Raw genomic sequence first — 12,201 nt, forward strand, 5'->3', positions numbered from 1 at the left:
TAAACATTTTTGGATGGCTATCTCCAAATCTTTTACCTGCCCCAGCAGAAAACAAAACCCTAAGTTACAACACATGAAAATAGCCTGGTGCATCTAGACATTCTCAGTTCAGCAATAAATTTTGTCAGAGATACTGGCTAGTACACATGCTGAGGGAGAGCCACTCTCCCAGAGAATCATCACATACATTGTTTTAGAAGCCAGTTTCTGCTAACCGCATGCAGAGCTCCTACCCCACTGGGCAGAGCTGCTGCTCACAGAGCAGAGATTGCAGCCTGCCTTGCGGGCTATGCACTGAGCAAAGATTTCAGTCCGCAGCTTGCAAACTGCAGACCATGAGAGTTACAATATTTTATAATATTTTATAACCATAGACAGCCTCAGTCAGAAGTGGAACCAATAATTTATTACATACCTGAGGTCAAAAGTTAGATTTTTAGAACATACAGAAATAATTGTAACAGGCTAAAGGAAGTCAAAGTTCATTTCCCAGACAGGAAGAAAATCCAAACCATTTGTCTTCTGATGACATGAGGAGCGAGTGTGAGAGGGTCTGGGACACGGATGGATCCCAGGTGGAGCTCCTAGCTTTTTTCTGACATTCCTCCATGAGGGCATAGTAGCAGTCTTATCTCAAAAAAAGGCCTGGGTTTAGCTAGCTCTTGTTGACGTTATTTCATGCACACGAAGTGGTTTTAAATCAACCAGTGCAAGATAATATTTGTCAGTGGCCAGCTTATCTTCCACTAGATAGGCTTTAGATAGTGTCCCCTCATAGGCTCCACGTGATGCTCTAGTTTATTGGCACTCCTTGTGTCAGCAAAAATTCAAGGTTTTGTGACAGAGATTTTGATTTTGCAAGTGCCCTCACCCTTCCAACCCCCCAGCAGCACCAAAAGTCCCACAGGTGACCAGGGACGCCTGAGGGCTCATTGCCAAGGGGCTCCACCAAGCAGGGTGCCCTCAGGTACCTGTGCTCCCACTGCCACTGCAAGAGGATTAATATGGGGAATTACTGGTGCAAAGGGAGTTAGGTTAAAGTCATGGAAGGAGAAATGCTGGAAGCGATCACTCTGTGGAGGCTGCTACTGTCAGGGATGATTTGGGGCAAGCAGCTGTACCATGGACTCACTGTCTTTGCTTGGGACTGGGCTTGGGGGCGAGGTTGCAGAGAACTGAGGACAAGCTGATCTTCCCACATCTCGGTGGATTAAAGTACAGAGAGGTTTTTACTACAGCTTCGAAGTAACACAGTCCAAACCACTACCTTCAGTCAGTGGCACCTTGCCAATTTAACTTTTAGTAAGGGAAGGGAGCTGATAGGAGGCTTAATGGAGCCTGGGACAACCTCAGGACTTGTTACTGAGACACAGAATCCTACCTCAGCCTGGCAGGCTCAGTGCAGAGCCAAACTCAAAAGTGCATGATGGAAGGGTCAAGAACCTCCCTTTCCACCAGGAAATGCTCCTGGTTTTACGAGCAGGGCCAGGTCCTGGCCTTGCTGCCTCCCTCCCCTTTCCCCAGGCAGCACAGCCTGGGCTGGGGCACAGACAGACACACAGCACCTCCCACTGCAGCACTCTGCTCAAGCCTGTCCCAGGGAAGTGATGGTCAGTCATTGTCCCTGTCCTCCCTAGGAAGGCAGCAGATGGGCAGAAACAAGCCAAGTTCTGAGCTGGCCCACAGCCCACCTTGCTGGCTTACAGGGATATTGTTCAAAGTTTAATCTAGAGCCAGGGAATCATCATCAGACCAAACATCAGGCCTCCAAAGTCATCAGGCCATGATGAAAGCCAACATGAACGTTTCCAGAGGGAAGCATGTTACCCTATGCAATGATTTCACTTGAATAAGTCTCTGGAATTTTCCCATTCAAGGTCATGCCTTTAGTGATGAAAAAGCATATTTACCAAGGCATTACAAAATCTCAGTCATGCCATGCTGTACATAGCCCTGGCAGATACGAAGTCTCTTTCTTTCTCCTTGCCTGCTGAACTGTCCTGGCTGACCGCTCTAGGGCATCTGGGAGACAGCCCGGGCTTCGCTTGGCCCATGCAGCCCAAGACTGGAAACATGGCTTTATCTTGCCCTTGCATTTTAATGTAGTCTCTGCTGGCTAAAGGATAGGCAGGGAGGCATAGAGAATGTTTGGTATAAATCTCCCAGCTCCTCACCTACCATTAACAGCACCTTAAGGTGGGGTGAGTTTGCTCTATCCAGGACCCTATGCATGTACAAACCACTCCACTGTCCTGCTTCCCACCATTGCCAAACATGCACTATCCAATAACACCCCCACTCCCAGTATTCATAACTTTTTCTCCTTTTCTTTTTAAAGGAACTGCAAATATAAGCACATTTGTGACCAAGACACACTTGCTGTTTGCCTGTCCTGCTAGAACGCTTTCCTTTTCCTATAGAGCAGGTCACCCTGACATGGCTGTAGAGACAGGACCAGAGCTCAAAGACAAACAGAGCTCATGAAATGAGAGACAGAAACTTGCAACACAAAAAATCTGCCAGGAGAGACTTTGGAGGCAACCTCCTAAGGCGTGCTTGTGTGTGCTGCACTGCTTCCGCAGCACGTACGGCTACAAACACATTAATCATGACACTTGATATTAGCCTAAGATCCAGACACCAGGTGGATCAAGCGGAAGATGAAGACATGTTACTGTGTTCTTCTTGCAAAGCACTAGCACATATGTACTTTGCAAACTGTGTTGGTTTAGCAGTTCGGAAAGTTTGCTTAAGAAAAGCCAGAGAGCACTGTGGAAAAGATGCAGCGGCACATTGCATGGTAACTCAGGCAGCCACCACTGCCCACAGGAACCAGGAAAGCAGTGGCTGTACTCTCACTGCAGTGGGTCTGCAGAAACCTCAGAGTTCAGCAAAGCTGCAGAGAGCAGCTGTCCTGCCACCAGTGTCCTAGGACACACGTATCTAAAAAAAGGTATCTGGTGAAGCAAAGTGGGTGTAGGGAGGTCAGCAGACTAGTGTGGCTAGATTGACTTCCTGGCCAAACCATTCATTCAGACAGAAGAAATGATGGTTTCCAAAACACCCCTGAGCAAACCTCCAAGAAACTTCTGGCAATAGGTCTGTGACAGATACTCAGCCAGACGGAAGAGCTTTAACATTCAGAGCTTTTGCACTGCTGGAGGCATGAAATATTTGTTGTTGCTCAAATGAACAGACATCTATAAAAACACAGCTCTTTTACTTGAAAAATGGCAGGCTGCAGTTCTGTGAAACTTTAGGTAAAGGCAAAACCAAAAATCTCACCAGTCCCTTTTAGAGGCACAGTTATATTCCCATTTGAGTCAGTAGGAATTACTGCTGGAACACAAATACCAGGCATTTTATTTTTACCTCCCTGTTCCCCAGAGCATGCATGGAGGGGAGGTCTTTCTGATCAGGCTCATGCAGCAGTGGACTCATCTACAGGACTCAGCTCTCTAACAGGGAGTCTTCTTACAGAGCAACTCAGAAGAAAATATCAGGCTTTTCTTTTTTGACCCATATGAATCACAGATTGTATCTGACAGGAAGGAAATATGCTTCCATAACCAGAAGTTAATACAAAATGAGGCTATGAAGACAAGTGACCATGGCAGGGCACGATCTTGCTTTAGGTGAGGCAAATCTTTTGATTTACGTATGGCTCCATTTCTTATCCCAGAAAAACAGCCTGAGAGAAGAAGATTTTTCCACAGAAGTCAAATATGATGAGCCAGAATGGGAACTCTGTAATCCCATTAGCATGTGCATTTAAATCAACATTTTTCGTAGAAATAATTCCATTCATGAATGAAAGCCAATAATGACAAGCTGACCGATGAGCACATAAATCAGCTCTGCTGTGCTCGACAGAGCCCATTTTCCATATTTAGTGATTCCTGTAAAATAACATTTCTGACAAAGATGGAATTGAATTAGATGTGGGTGAAAGACTAACTTGGCCTTTAGTCGAGCTATTACTGCTTGGAGAATGGTAATCTCTGTACCAGGAAATCTTGGAAAGCAGGTGTCATCTAGACCCATCCTATGACAAAACAAAGCCTCTATTACCTTATTTCACAGTAAACCAACAGGAATTATGTAAACCATCAAAATGCACCCCCTCCTGCCTTTTCCAAGAGCATCTCTTTTATCATGCAGACTGTAGGTTCCAGCTCCCAGCTCTCAGCTCCTCGAGGCTTTATATTCTCCTTTGGGAAATGCTGCTAGGAGAGTCATCTTGGATCTGCTCAAGGGCTTCAGGGATGAAGTTCTACTTGACAGATGCAAAGATGGCAGAACGAGGTACGAAAACTGCATATTTGGTCTATTTTGTGCTTTTATATTAAATGTCCAAACCACGCTTAGTGAAACATTTTTATTGGCACTAGTCAGGATTACAAAACCTTGTGGCTTAGGCAGATGACAGTGCCGATCCTGGGTTTAGTGTTAGAGACTACTCTGCCTGTAAAACCTGGCATGGATTTGCAAAAATATGGGAGGTGACAACATCTGGATAACACAAAGTACAGCTATTCCTCAAGTGAAAACACTACTGCACAAGAACATAAATAATGAATCTGGCAACTTCTAATGTCAACAGATAAACTGCCTCCTCAGCCACTGCCTCCAAATATGGTTCCAGAGAAGAATGTAAGTGAACATGAGGAAATTTTCAGTGCCCATGTCAGACAAAGAGAGAGGACAACTTCCTTGAAAAACCCTTTATATTGGAAGCTCGTTTCTTTTCAAAATTGAATTGCAAAACTTGCCCTGGAATCCTCCATCGCTCTCCACTTGCTCCCATCTCTGCTCAGCCGCTGTATGTGTGTCCCACCACAGACCTGCCCCATACTTTGCCATGAGCGAAAAATGAGAAGAGACCACCCAGGACCCAGTTTCACACCAGAGGGTAAAGACACAGTCGAACTACATGACTGAAATCCAAATGCAAATTCTGCTCTGAGGTTCAAATGTTCTCCCTAACTTTATAATCTCCTGGAAATAAGCAGAACTGAGAAAGTTCAACTGAATTTTCTGTTTGTGTCTTGGAGTATCATTTGAAGCTTCAAGCTGCATGTAACATCAAAAGGCACAAATCAGTCCGGCAGAATTCTCACAATTCCATTTACGTGGATGAAATTACTTCTTTCCAAACTCAAGAAGAGTGGTCTGGAGTTAAATATTTTATGCAAAGGTTTCTAGTCCAATAGAGAAAGTAGCCTGCACTGCTAAAAGCAGACATACTTGGAAATTGCTGTAATGTAAAAACTCAACATTTGACTTTCTGTCAACATGCAAACAAGACTAACTTCCAAAGGGAACAGGGGAAAAAAGAAGGACTGAAAACTAGATTAATCACACAACACTCAGAACTCACTGCTTCTTTTTTAATAGCTGGTATTTCTTAGAAACAGGAAAGAAGAGCTGCTTTGAGTTAGAGAATGATCTGCAGAGTTCCCTTTAATTACACTGCAGAGCAGAGGATGCTCCTGGAGGATTTTGCATGTAGGTTTTGCCATTGGAAAATGGTTTTAATATTCAGCTTCCTGATCATTACTTCCAGGTAAAAACCTAAGCTGGGGAAAAACAGCATTTGACTAGCTGAGGTGGGCAAACACTGTCACTTGGAGAAGCTCACTTTTGCTGCTGGCAGCATCTCACCTCATGCTCTCAGCAGTCAAGGAGCTGTGCACACTGGTGCCCTAGGGTGATGCAGAGCAAGAACCCTGTAGGAGCCTCTCTCTTTCCATTAACTACAGAGGGAGTCCGAGAAAATTACACCCTTAGCTAAATTTAGTGTATTGTGAATCCCCTTCCCACATTTAAGTATGTTTCATACCAGGCCGATCTCACAGCAGGAAATGATTAGCAGAAGTTAAGCATCTGACAATTCACTTTAATGAGCAATAACTCATGGCAACCTGCCATTAGTTTCAGTTGAATAGCTTTTATTTTTAGTTGGTGTTGCTCAGATGCAGCTTTCATCCAGCATGCGCTGGGAAACTGACATCCAAAAGTAGTCTCCAGGTCTTGGTTGTGCCAGTCGGAGTGTGAGGGCTCGAGAGCTCTAGTTCCTGGAGGTCAGAGAAAAGTCACTGCAGTTCTGGGAAAGTTTCAAAGAGTGAGATAAAACCAAAAGCCTGGAGAAACAGCACAGAGGCGCATGGTCTCTAGAGACCTTGCAAGAGAAGTTACTGAAATCCTGAGAGCATGTTGAATGAGCGAGCTGGGGTCTCCAGGGAGAAAAACAGCAGAAGCAGAATGCACGGAGAGACAGCCTGCTGAAATAAAACATGACTTTGTTACTGTTTCATGAGTTCCTTGTAAGAGGAAGAGCTACAGAAGTCATCTCTATTGTATCTGCTGTTTCATGTGGACTTTGTGTTACTGTCAAAGGTGACTGTAAGGAGGACACAGGAAAAAGAGGAAGGCAAGTCCTCAGATGAATACAGGGCAGGGTCTCGTCTCCTAGAGGTGTGCATTTAACTGAGGAGCTGCTGCACATAAAGGCAGAATGTGTCTTTGTGCCTCTGAAGAGGCTCTCAGGAAAAGTGTGCGACTCAACTCCACGGCCCCAAGCCCTTGAACAGCAGCTGGAACACCTGCAGTCCTCTTCTCCAGGCATCTCGCTCAGAAATGGGTTTCCATATAAGCTTACAACTGTAATGGGTATCTACGATTTCTCTGAAGGGAGGTTTTGAGCCTTTTTCTCTCCATTTATGATCTTGAAAAATCCATCCTGCTCCAGAGTCCCATCTGATCCCTTGCATAAGCTGCTGTGAGTTCATGAGAAGAAAAATAAGAGAACAAACATCCACAGAGTGAATCCACTAACCATTGGTGAGATACTCCTAGCCAGATCCTATCCCAAAATACTATGAAATAGGTATGTTATTGGCCTGACGGAAGTCCTTCAAGGGAACCTTGCTTATCTTCCCAGCAAAGCAGTAACTTTTTAGAATAGGTTTTTACTGAATAAAAAGATGTGAAAATGCTCAGAAAAAGAGCAGCTGCTCCACACAGTAGTGTTTGAGGCCAGACACAGTATTTCTATGCACTCGGTTTCATTCACCCATTCTCGTGCCTCAGGTTTGTGCCCAGCACACATGCTAAACCAGCCCAGAGCACAGCGAGAGCAAGCCCCATACATCTGCTGGATGCACACACTGAAGCAGCCTTCCTGTAATGCGTCACAGCCTGGAGAGCAGATTTCTGAAGTCCAGAGACATGCACGTTGCTTCAGCAAAGAAAGGAAATAAAAAGTCACAACTAATAAGATCCAGAAAGGGCATGCTTTTTTTTTTTTTGAACAAATCAACATTTATTTCGATTTAGTCAAACAAATCCTTGAAGCATTTCTCTAAGTTCTACTTTACATTTTGTATTTACACTGTCCTCGTTCTGTGACAAAAATAAATGAATTCCCAACCCTGAAGTTTCCAGAATAAGTGGCACTAGAGCAAAAAGAACAAAGCCCCAAACACAAAGCCCCTCAATATATTTTGATAGGAGACTTATGCATGTTCCATAAGGAAGTTCTAACCCTGAACCTTATGGACACCTATATGGGATGATGACAGGGAAAATGTCATGTTTGAAGCTGAACAAGAGCAGCAGCATTTGCTGGCCTTTGCAAGTATACTATTACTTTTAGCATAAGGAACTGTGAAATGCTTAAGACACCCACATAGAAGCAGACTTTTAAACTTCAATCTAAGCAGCTTTGCTCTGTTGGGAGTGTAAGGGTACCAGAGTAGGTGAATGCCATCTTTTATCTTGGTAATGGGCATAAAACCAAACTTCATTACATGTGGTTTCCAAGCAGCTGTTAGTATAACACAAGCCTTATTCTTTTGCAAAGTGTCAAGGGTCAGCTTCATTCAGCAGCTCCCAAATTGAGCTACTGCAAGAATTTTGAAGTCATTTGTCAGTTAAATGACTTCATTGCTAAGGTCAACTCTGCCGTATGCTTGAAGCGAGCAACCTCTATGACAAGGTGGACCACTCTGAATGAGGGGAAAGGAGGGAGGAAGATGACATTTGAGTATCGTATTTTGTCCCCTACTTCAAAGGAAACTGTGGCTATGTACCCAAACAGCTCCTCATGGGAACAACACAAGACTATCAGTGACAAAATAACTTGAAATTGGGGGAAAAAAAGCAAGAACAGAACCCAAAAGCTTTTGGGGATAGGAAGGAAAACTGCATGTTGAGAAAGAAGAGATTGGTCATTAAACTTTCCAGGCACACACAGGGCTCAGAAAGCACAGAAAACAAGCAGAACAAACAAACACAACTGTGTGCATCTTAGCGTCAGCTTCTTTTGCCAAATGCAGTAGCTTCCAACATTCAGCAGCTGTCTCTTGCTTTCTAGTGCTGTGGAGTTCTCTTTGGTACTTGGAGGCTGTCAGGAGCTCCGGGCAAAGAGAAAGTCTTTGTCCATTTACCAACCAATTCCAAAGGCGCTGATCTTGAATAACTTTACTAAGCAAGAGTGACACAGATGTCTAGGAAAGGGGGCTTTTCTCTTAGTAAAGTTGTGGTAGGTGCAGTGGAAACCCAAGGCAATCTACATGCTTGACAAATTGTGCCTAGGTAAGAACAGAGTCCTCCATGAACGTCTCTCATTTGTTCACTCTTAAATTATTCAGGCTCTGACAGCCCCTGAAAAGAAAAGAATGGAATAAGAATAAGTTGCAAGTGGTGCAGGCAAGAGTGGACACCACGTAACCACCAAGAACAACAAGGCTGGGGTGTTTGACGACAGACACACTGCAGCTGGAGCTTCCAGGGCTAGTGCCCAAAGCAGCTTCCTCCATGCGCTCATCCTCCAGAAATACCAGCGGGAAATACAAGCTCACAGCAAAGGTACTGGTTGGGATGAAATAAAAGAAGTAATGAATGAAATAAATGCAAACAGCGGTTTGGAAATAAAACACACAGATAAGAACTGCTGGTGCTTGTGATGTTTTGCTCTTTGAACACAGCACAGGGAAATGGCTAAGCAGCTTGGAGACTTTTAACTGCACACTTAAGACCATCAGTTAGACTTGTGGGAAGCTTTAATTTACTCAGCTTAAGTAGGAAAATCAGAACATTGCTCTCAATCTCACATAACAGGCTCCTGTGATCTATGTCTTGAGTTTTCACTTGACAGCTCTCCATGGTAGGGAGCAGTTCTGTGAGGAATCTTCCCCATGGTGCCAGTCGACAAGTTTATCAAATTTCATGTGATCAAATCACTACTGCACTCTATCTGCGTCAGCAAGAAAGATGGGACAGGAACTTGAAATCTCAGAGAGCATCTGTTGTATAGGAACAGAAGAGCTCTCTGCAGCACCCTGTCGAGGTCTCAGCCTTCTGAAGCTGTGCAAGTGCCTTGACTCAGCCATCAGCCTTCCCAACAAGGCTAGCCCTGAGAAACTCATTGATTATGAACTGCACTCCTTCATTCCCAGCTGCATCTCTGTGTCTAATCACAAATAGCTGTAAAAACACTCTACCAAACAACATGTCTAATAAGTGATTATCATTACAAAAGCCATCTTCACTATTGCTTAGTAGCTGCTTTCTTTTGGCCCCATCTTTCAAGGTAATTAAGAGAAAGAAACACTTGAACACAACAGTAAGGGCTGGACTAGTCTAGCAGCAGAGGCTCTTTGATTCTGGATTTTGTCAAATATGTGTGATCTCTTACTGCAGTGTAAGATGTCAGATCACAGACACCCAAATGCCTGACAGTTTAGTAGCTCCAGGACAAGTGACTGCAGTGAAAGTTCAGCAAGCATTAGCCTTTAGATGGCCTTGAGGCATTTCTTAGACACACCACCAGATCAATTTTACAGCAGCACAGCTTTGAGCAGCTACAGCCCTCCTTGAGCAGCCCAGGAGGTTCAAGTCTGAGTAATCTCCCTGATACTAAGACAAATTCAACTAAGATGCTGCTGTCAGCTCAGCACCTGCGCCCTGGCAGGAGCTGTGCTTTGCTATTGCAGAGCTTAAGTTACTACTGTAACATTCAAAGTGTTTGCTTCCTTCTTGCCTAAAGCTACGATTTTCCTCCTGCTGCCCTAGAAAGGTTCCCTGTTGATTAATACTTCTGTTTCCTAAAGGAATCTATTCAGTCTCCACATGCTTCAGCTAAGCACAGTGTTTGAATATCTTGTTGATCCTCAGGGTTCAAACTACAGAACATACAAACAATGCCAGACTTTAGGCACTTCACTAGTATTAGCTGTGAACCATCTTTTTACATTGTACCACTCAGATACATTTGGATCTAAAATACACTTGCATTTCTAATTAAAACAGATTACCATTAGTGACTAAGAACGTCTTAAATCAGAATCCTCAGCCCATAAAAGCTAATTGCATGATGCTAAAACTGGATTTCAAAAATACACATATTATACCCCCTGCAGGATTAATTAAGCAACATCTCTTCAAAAGAGTTCTCAAAAGTGTATTTATTCAGCATGTGGTTAAATTATACTGGGTTGTGCAGCACTTTTCATAGCCTGCCTTGGCACTGTAAAAGCAGCAGCAGACAGCTGAGGCCTTGTTCGTCAGGAGTGCTCAACACAGGCAAAGCTGATTCGGGACCGCAGTGAGCCCCGATGAGAAGGAACACACATGCTGGGTCATGCTCTCTGCCTCACAACCACCTAGATGCTGCCTTCACCCCTAATGCAATCCTGCTGTTCCCCACTGCGCAGCAGGTGTTGGCTTGGCCACAGTTAACTGGCGCCACTGAATGAGTTGATGTGAGTGTACGTGTGTGATGTGCTTCCTAGGACATGCAGGACTATAAAAAGGCTGAAATCAACTGGTAGATATAAATCTGGAAGCTATAACTACTGACTACTTGATACTCATTTTGTCAACAATTTTCTGCATGACTTCAAGAGAATTTGGAGCACTCACTGAACTGTAATGTCTTTTGAGATATGTTATAATGGGTTTTGAGACAGGTTAAGACTGCATGTCTTGGGGCTGTAAGAAACCTCTTTTCATTAAAGCTGCACATGCATTATGAAGGGAAGAGGGGAAAAAAACCCCAAACCAACACAGTGTAACAGGGTACATCCTTGGCTGCTACTCTGCAGCTGTAATTGCCAGCAAGCCTAAACTGCATGAAAAAGTGTCCTCAGTGGATTTAGCTGTAACTAGTGATGTACCATTCCCAGCTCTCCTTGTGTGCTCAGGGCTGCTTGCTCCATGTGAAATCTGAACATGGCAAAATGCCTGAAAAACAGTAACAGTTGAGACACCTAAAGAGTCACTGAATCCAGCCCCTCCTTATCCTAGGTAAGAGTGTTTCCTAAGTGTTTAATTAAGTGCTGTCTTGTGCTAGTGAACAAGGGTTATTTGCTCAAACCTGACACACAAACTGGACTCGTGCTTTCTGGTACACAGCAACAGTAAATTTCCATGTTTAATTTGCAACCCCCCAATACAAAAGATAACTGTCTCCACCAGAAACCACCTACTGGTTCCTCAGGATCACATTCTCTAACGGGTTCCCAGCGGGTCTGGCTCCCAAGCTTTACCCCTTTATGCAACTTCAGAGTCTTGCATAACTCGGAAGATATTTGCAGGGATCCAAGATTTCAAAGTTTTTGAGCTGTACCAGGACTAGCAATGGCTGTAACACATGGAATAACCAAGTGCATTCAGGTGCAATAGGGCCAACAGAATAGGAATTAGTAACTCCTCATGTGCCAACATATGGCAACAAAACAGGAGAAGTATTTTTGCCATTTTCCAACGGTACTAAGCAACCACTGTACAGTTGAGGAGAACCTGTAAGCACTGGGAAGTGCTGGGAGGTAAGAAACCAGTCAGAGCTATGGTGGGCTTCCTGCAACATGGTGTTATGCATGCTACATCAGAGAAAAGCAAACAACAAGTACATAAAATTGGTCTCTCTCCCCATCAAACAGAAGAAACCCCAAGGGCTGTTCTACTATAAACTGCTGCAACTCAGTTTGCAAGTTCTACTTCTCATCTCGTTTGGACTTCTCTGGTGAAATGTTCATATTTTGTCCTAATTATTTGAAAGAAGTCCAGGTGATGTGTGTTATTTCCATGTTCTCCATCTGCCAGGGCTGGTCCAGGACAGAGGACCAAGATGGACAGAGAGACATGTCAAACTCAACAGGAGACCCAATGGGCTGCACTAAATACCTGTAATCCAAA

At 44.0% G+C, this 12,201-nt stretch overlaps 1 protein-coding gene across 12 annotated transcripts in view; it reads right to left on the minus strand.

Annotated features, from left to right (window-relative positions):
- KALRN (kalirin RhoGEF kinase) overlaps nucleotides 1-12,201 on the minus strand; it is a 513,375-nt gene that overhangs the window by 57,189 nt on the left and 443,985 nt on the right. The window contains exon 36 of one of the 12 annotated variants that reach the window (XM_061370051.1): nucleotides 7,282-8,667. The exons of the other annotated variants lie outside the window; for them this stretch is intronic. Within the exon in view, the coding sequence (XP_061226035.1) occupies nucleotides 8,651-8,667 (17 nt within the window). The 3' untranslated portion in view covers nucleotides 7,282-8,650. Of the gene's footprint in view, nucleotides 1-7,281; nucleotides 8,668-12,201 lie in introns of those variants that run through there. 12 annotated transcript variants of the gene reach the window in all.

Source organism: Neopsephotus bourkii, unplaced genomic scaffold (genome assembly GCF_033783945.1).
Source record: "Neopsephotus bourkii isolate Nb327-2 ecotype Australia unplaced genomic scaffold, CSIRO-AGI_Nbou_v1 NB_1526, whole genome shotgun sequence".
Classification (NCBI taxonomy): Eukaryota; Metazoa; Chordata; class Aves; order Psittaciformes; family Psittacidae; genus Neopsephotus; species Neopsephotus bourkii.